Genomic DNA, 7,093 nt, shown 5'->3' with positions numbered 1-7,093 from the left:
TTGCCTCTTTATATATATATATATATATATATATATATTTGTTAAATTTAGCTTTTTTAAAAGAAGTTTTTTTAATTAAATTAAATTTATTTATTTTATTATTTGACATTTAATTTAGTATGTGTTGAGCTATTTTGTTGAGCTCATATCTATAATTTAATGAGTTGTGAATTTAAAAAATTGACTTGGTTTATAAAGTTTACCCGGCCTTCCTTAATTTTTTTTTAAGTTTTTTTTTTAATTTCATCAATTATCATTTTATTTTATTTATTTATTTATTTTTCTTTAGGTTTTTTTTGTGGTTTTGAAAACAACAAGGGTTAACCTTTTACATTTTTAAAATTTTCTTATTTCTTTTAAAACATTAATATCATATGAATATTTTTTTATATATTTGTGAAAAATTAATCCAATCCATAGTGAATACAAACTATTTATCTAGTATTTGTTCTAAAATACAACGTGCACCTAATTTTAACTTGAAAAAATGTTTTCAAAAATCTAAACGGTATCGGATATTCATTGATATCTAACAAATACATTTCATTAGATTCAATATCATCTAGCTAAACGTGAATGGTAGTTGTAGATAAAACAAATTATATGCACATAAAAAAAAACTTGCTCTAAACTAATCCATTGCCATCCTTGTCGTTGCCCGACATGGATTAGCAGACAAATCACAAGAACTAGCTAGATTGCTCAAATAAACCGAACCCAACCAAATTGGTGGATTCTTCCAGGTACAATGTGATGGTTTGTTTAAAACGTTCACTATACATTCATGTTTGTTTTGAAATTTCATAAACTATAAAAATGAACCAACTCAAAGTTCTACAAGCAATGCTTTTTGTTGAAAATATATAAAAATAATAATTTTTTATTTTCTATTTGAATTTAATACATCAAAATTATTAAAAAATATAATAATTTAATATTTTTTTCGAAAAAAACATACCATATCAAAAAATAGAAGTCACTGGACTCTAAAATACTTCAAAATAAATAACTAAATCCATGACATGAGTGTTTGTTTCCGTGGTTGTTTCTGCTTTTGAAGCAAATCACAGCAATATATGATTTGGTAACAATTAAAATGATATTTACTGTTTATGGGTCCCATGATAAATTTGCATTTGAAATGCAGGAGGAAGGAAAACAACTTTTTGCTGCTTCTTGTACGAAGGAATTACACGAACAATATAGTCATGCTCCATTATTCACGTGAGTAGTGGAACATAACTATATTGTTCAATGAACAATGGAGACATTTTCTACTATTCCGTCCGGGCTGGGTCTGGTTTAAAGCTAAAAATACATTGAACCGGATCCGACTTAGTAAAATAAAATAAAAAAATTATTTTTTAATTTTTAATTGTGTCTTATTTGAAAAAATAGTGGTTAATATTATTCATTGATACTAAATAAATTCGACGAAAATCGCTTGATGATATAACATTTATAAAATTTGATCACAATTTTAATTTTGTTCATGATTATATTTTACTTGATATTGTTAAGCGTTTAAGAACCCAAAAAAATGTAATCCTTATCGAATGTATTCCATACATGTTAGAATTGTAGATAATTTAATGAAATAATAAAAAATATTTCATATAAAATTTTATTTATTCCCTGATGTAATAACAATAGTTAAATCTACAATATTTAAATTAAAAACCATCAATATTAATATATATATATTTTTGAAAATTATTTTATAACCTTCATTTCAAAAGCATTTTTAAATAAACATATTAAATTATTTTTTATTCAACCTCAATTTCAACTGTAATTTTAATAAAATATATATAAATACTAAATTAATCTTAATTAAAAATATTTTTTATAAAATATTTTTTTAAATTATTAACACAATAATTATCACAATACTAAACAGCCTTAGTACACTTGTAAACAAGTCCTATCCCACAGTTATCCTATGAAAATGGAAATCAAAGGCTGGAGGGTGAATCGAACCAAATCGAACCGCCCAGGAATTGATCCTCCTCAGGCGACGTAGTTTTGGCTGATCAAACAGCCCAAACCAACCACCTGATGCTGACCTTAAAATCATTAGTTTAATTACCCACTTGTCCCTTAGCTCTGAGATGATGGTTAACTTTCAGTTTTAACCAATCTGATAATCTAATCTAATCCAAGTGGTTAGTCATTGTGTTAGAGAGGATAAGCACGAGGAAACAAGGCCCTTTCCAATACCATTGGCTATGTTGGTCATGTAGTGCGCCCACAGTCCCAACACATTACCCGCACAAACCCGGAAACCGGTTACTTGTTTTACCTCCAAGCGGTTTTAGCACACGACCTCCCGAAAACCGGGAGTTTTCTTTTTCTTATTTGTTTTAGATACCGGGAGCTCCCCGTGGACCCCAGCTCTGGACCTCCCCGATTATGTGGCGATTCGACCGCACTCTAACACCAAAACGTGTTCTCCACGCGTTGCTCTCCTGTCTTCTTAAGATTTGGACCCACTTGCATGCCTGGCTCTACTATATTTTCAAGGACCGTCTTGCCCTCCCTCCATTTGTTCTTAACCAAATTCGGCACCGTTTATACCTACAAGACTTATAATTAATGCTTTTACGAATAATAGTATCTGTATGAATTAGTTTTTTTTTAAATAATACCTTTCATTTTATTTTCTTATAAGAAATAAAATTTATTGATTGACCTTTGAAAAACCATCAAGATATTAGAAACTATGAAAAGTGTTATTGATAAAATATTTATTCGCTAAAATGCATGGGCATTATGTTTCCCAAGCTTACCAAGATATTATATCATTAAATTAAGTAGCTGCTTCCAAGAAATATACTATTATGTAATTTACCATGGGTATAAATTGTAGATTTATTTACAGACAAGAAATAAAGAAGAAAATAGAATTTGATATTAAAAAATCTTAAACATAGTAAAAATAGAAAAAAAAAACCTCAATATTTCAGGATATTTCATTATGCTTCAGCTGAATTCATGAATATTTAAAGGGATCAAATACCTCAGGCATACCTTATGATACAATAATAATATATCTAACAAAAAAAAATGTAATTTAGAAAAAGCTAGACAAAGGATGTAATTTTAACTCAATACCAGGGCACATGGGTAACCACGAAGTCCAGATAAGAGCTTCCGTTAAAGTTACCGCAAACATTTGTTGGCATGCAAAGAAACAGCTCCTCGCCTATGGCAGCATAAAACAAGCTTCTACTATTGGGAGTTCTCCTCACGCTCTCCAAGTGAAAGTAGGAAACCTTCATTCACTTTTCAACATTTTTGAAATCAATATTTTAAGCACAACCAGACTTAAAACGAGAAGCAGTAGAACAAACTCCAACCTCCTTGAATGTGGAAACCAGTGTTTTGGAAGATACATGAAAAACAAGTTGCGTCCCCTGTACCTCTAAATCCAGCGGCTCCTACTCTTATCTTCTCCTCTCTTATTCATACATAAGCCCACCCTCTTGTCCAATACGCACAGCACATCCTCTTATATACTCATTTCTCTCTTTCATAAACCACCAAGTTCAAACACTCTTTCGTTTCTAGTTCCTTTTCTTTCCAACCCTAGTGGTCTTTTGATTTGTCACAAAACTGGAAGCAAAAATGCGGATGAGTTGTAATGGATGTAGAGTTTTACGCAAAGGCTGTAGTGAAAACTGTAGTATTAGGCCTTGTTTACAGTGGATCAAGAGTTCTGAGTCTCAAGCCAACGCTACTGTTTTTCTTGCCAAGTTTTATGGCCGTGCTGGACTTATGAACCTCATCAACGCTGGCCCTGAACATCTCCGTCCTGGTTAGTATATACATGTAAACTCTTAAGAATTTTGAGTTATCCCAAATATTTTATAACAAAAGGGGTTTCTGGAAATTTCGGAGTCTTTTTTTGACCCTTTCAAGTTTTGATTTAAAAAATACGAGCTCAGCTTTTGCTAGTTCAAGAAATGCGTCAAGATTGTTGATGGTTTTTTTTCCTTCATAATTTAAATGACCTTTAAGAATCTTAATCTAGAAATGCTTCGGATATTCTGTATGATCCTTCAAAAGGTTTTCAATTTGAAATCCAAGATTATTTCTTGTTGATGCAAGAAATGCTTCTATGTTCAATACTTCGTTGTTGATGCCTTAAGTTTCCATACCAAGGATCTAAAACTGATTTTTTTTTCCGACAGCGATTTTTAGGTCGTTGCTTTACGAAGCATGTGGGAGGATAGTGAACCCGATTTATGGCTCGGTTGGGCTGATGTGGTCGGGAAGCTGGCAGCTTTGTCAAGCCGCTGTTGAAGCCGTACTAAAAGGTGCTCCGATAACTCCTATTAACTCTGAAGCTGCAGTTAATGGCCATGGCCCCCCGCTCAAAGTTTATGATATACGTCACGTTTCGAAAGAAGAAAACTCGGCTGCGTCAAATGATGCAAACCGAGCCAGGACTCGGTGCCGGGTCAGGCGAGTTGTGAAGCCGAAAGCTAGCAAGCGGGCTTGTTTTGGTAATGGTTTGGCGTCCATCGCTGTCGACACGTTGTCGGCACGGGACGAGTTGACTCGTTGTACTAGTCACGAGTCCTCGGTGAGTCACCAATCCGAGTTGGCAGTGTTGGATGGCGACAGCAAAGAGTCTGATGAGAGCATGGTGTCTGTGGAAACAGCCGAGGCTTCATTGCTGTTCCCCCCCAACCCCGAGTCGAAAAACGATTGCAAGGCCCATGATGTTGCGAGTAACGGAATTTCTGGGCTTGAGCTCGGCCTGGACTTGACGCTGGGCTTTGAGCCCGTGTCACGTGCACATCACGTGGTTCCCGTGAAGAAGAGAAGGGTGGAAGCTTACGGGTCTTGTGATGTTGACACGTGTAAGATGGAGCTCAGACTTGAATATCCTTGAATCGATGAAGCCCAAAGGAATTGTGAAAGAGAAAGTCCAGTTTTGGCGGCTTGAGTCTGGGTTTTGTTTAGAAGAGATGCCAGTTATGTTTTTTCCTCCTTTTTTTTTTTGGCCCAACTGTAATTTTTATTTTTTTTTATAATCTTTTAGGCCCTTTATGGTGAGAATAGAGCTGTACAAATCTGGTTTTACATGAACAAAGACATGGTAAATGATCAACAGAGCGATCTTTCTAACTTTCCTTGGCCTTTTTGTGCCTGGAGCAATCAAGATCTCGTAACTTTCAGCATTTTGAAAATCAGTATCTTGTAATTTTCGGCATCTTAAAACACAACCGCTGTTACACTCTTCACCATACGCAGATCGTTATAGATCATGTACGGCCTAGGTGTTCATCATGGACATCCCAGATGCTCGTATCACGGGCCGCTGTCAACATATGAGGTGGAGGTCAAGGAATTCAAGAGCGAAGATCTCAACTACCTTGATAATGATCAATCCTGCAATTAGTGGTGGGAGACACGGCAGCAGTGAGTAGGTGTAGACGAGGGTGGAGAGCGTCAAAGGCATTTATTGTGCATGTTTGACTGGATTTGTTGGCGTTTGGTGGCATTTGATGCGAGGAAATGATGTTCAAAAGGGTAGAAAATTTTGATGGGCCTTTTTCAAAACGTACGATGAATTCAGCATCTGGCGATACCCAGACAAGGAATCTAGGCGATGTGCGTGGGTTGCTGGTGAAGAATCAGTGCTGTGTACTGAAGTGCTCTGACACGTACATGCGCATGTCTTGCACTTGCAAGAAAAGGGCTGAGGTGTGACTGTTCTTGATGGAGCCTTTAGCGTAGGTTCTGTCCTTTCAGTTTTCCATCAGAGGAAAAGGGCATGGCTTCCGTCCGACCAGGAATCGTGGCTGCTGCCCCGCCCTTAGCTCGTCACGCCCAGTAATTTTGAATCTGTTCCACGCTCCTCTTCTGTGCCCTTCGATTTACATGTAAAATGCAAATCTTATGAATCTGGTATTCCATCTGAAAATATTTTCGTATTCCGTGCTCCTTGAAATTATCAATTTAGTATTTTTTTTAATAAATAAAGTAGAAAAAACACTTAATCATCTATGACCTCGACCAAAAAGAAGCCAAACAAGGCATGCATATCATCCTCATTTTCCTTATCACCTTGTGAATGTTTATTTATATTGCATTTTAAAAATAATTTTTTTAAAAATAGATTTTTTTGTTTTTAGATTGTTATAATGTACTTATGTATAATTTTTATTTTAAAAAATTATTTTAATATATTTTTAAATAAAAAATACTTTAAAAACAACAACTACTACCAGATACAGAATAAGAAAAAAAAATTAAAGGGAGTAAATTAAAAATTATGAGAGACAAAGTTAAATTTAAAATTTATGTAAGGAGGGTCTTTGTCAGGGCAAAGTTAAATTTTTTGTTATTTTTAAAATATTTACATGAAAAAAACTAAGAAAAAAATTTATGTAAGGAGGGTCTTTGTCAGCCCCTACCTCTACCAGTAACTATCATAATATAAAATAAACTTATTTGAGATAATAATAGTGATATTTTTTTTAAATATTTTTTATTTAAAACTTGTTTGAGATAATAATAGTGATAATTTTTTAAAATATTTTTTATTTAAAAATATATTAAAATAATATTTTTAATATTAACATATTAAAATAATTAAAAATTATTTTAAAAAATAAAATTTCATGAAACTCTGATTACACTACTACCCGAAACAGGCTCCTAGTTAAGCAAAGGCACATGCAATGTAACAAGCAGGGCAGAACAACAAATCAAGAGCAGGTGGGGGTGTCCATAGAACAGGATGCAAACATATGAAAATCTATATAGATATTGACATATAATATTCCAGGTTTAAGATAGTAAAATACATATCTCCTAAGAAATAAGAGTAATTAAATATTTTGAAAATTCTAAAATAAAATTGTAAAACTCCTCACAAGTTTGGGAGAGGGTCACATCACGCTCAGCCTTCAAATGAAGTTCGGCCTCTTATAGCAAGTTAGGGGACACATTCAAATGCGTGGGGCCGTTGATATTCCTATTCATTGATCGTCGGATTCTTATTGACACAAGTCTGATAAGGGATTTTGAGTAAATTATCATACTCTACGGGAACTGAACTTAAAAATAAAAAAATAAA

The 7,093-nt window shown here is 33.8% G+C and overlaps 1 protein-coding gene across 1 annotated transcript; it reads left to right on the top strand.

Annotated features, from left to right (window-relative positions):
* Positions 1–3,344: 3,344 nt before the first annotated feature.
* LOC105123371 (LOB domain-containing protein 41-like) lies at positions 3,345–5,136 on the top strand. Its single transcript, XM_011022940.1, has 2 exons — positions 3,345–3,817; positions 4,194–5,136. The coding sequence occupies exons 1-2, from the start codon at positions 3,628–3,630 to the stop codon at positions 4,898–4,900; spliced, it is 897 nt and encodes a 298-aa protein (XP_011021242.1). The 5' UTR covers positions 3,345–3,627; the 3' UTR covers positions 4,901–5,136.
* Positions 5,137–7,093: the final 1,957 nt, after the last annotated feature.

This window comes from Populus euphratica, unplaced genomic scaffold (genome assembly GCF_000495115.2).
Source record: "Populus euphratica unplaced genomic scaffold, PopEup_1.0 scaffold10.1, whole genome shotgun sequence".
Lineage (NCBI taxonomy): Eukaryota > Viridiplantae > Streptophyta > Magnoliopsida > Malpighiales > Salicaceae > Populus > Populus euphratica.
This window is presented reverse-complemented; position numbering and strand designations above follow the sequence as displayed.

Excerpts from the sequence above, each read along its gene's own strand:
- LOC105123371 (XM_011022940.1), top strand. The coding sequence starts at position 3,628 with ATGCGGATGAGTTGTAATGGATGTAGAGTTTTACGCAAAGGCTGTAGT. Across the intron at positions 3,818-4,193 it reads CCCTGAACATCTCCGTCCTG|CGATTTTTAGGTCGTTGCTT; the intron begins GTTAGTATATAC and ends TTTTTCCGACAG.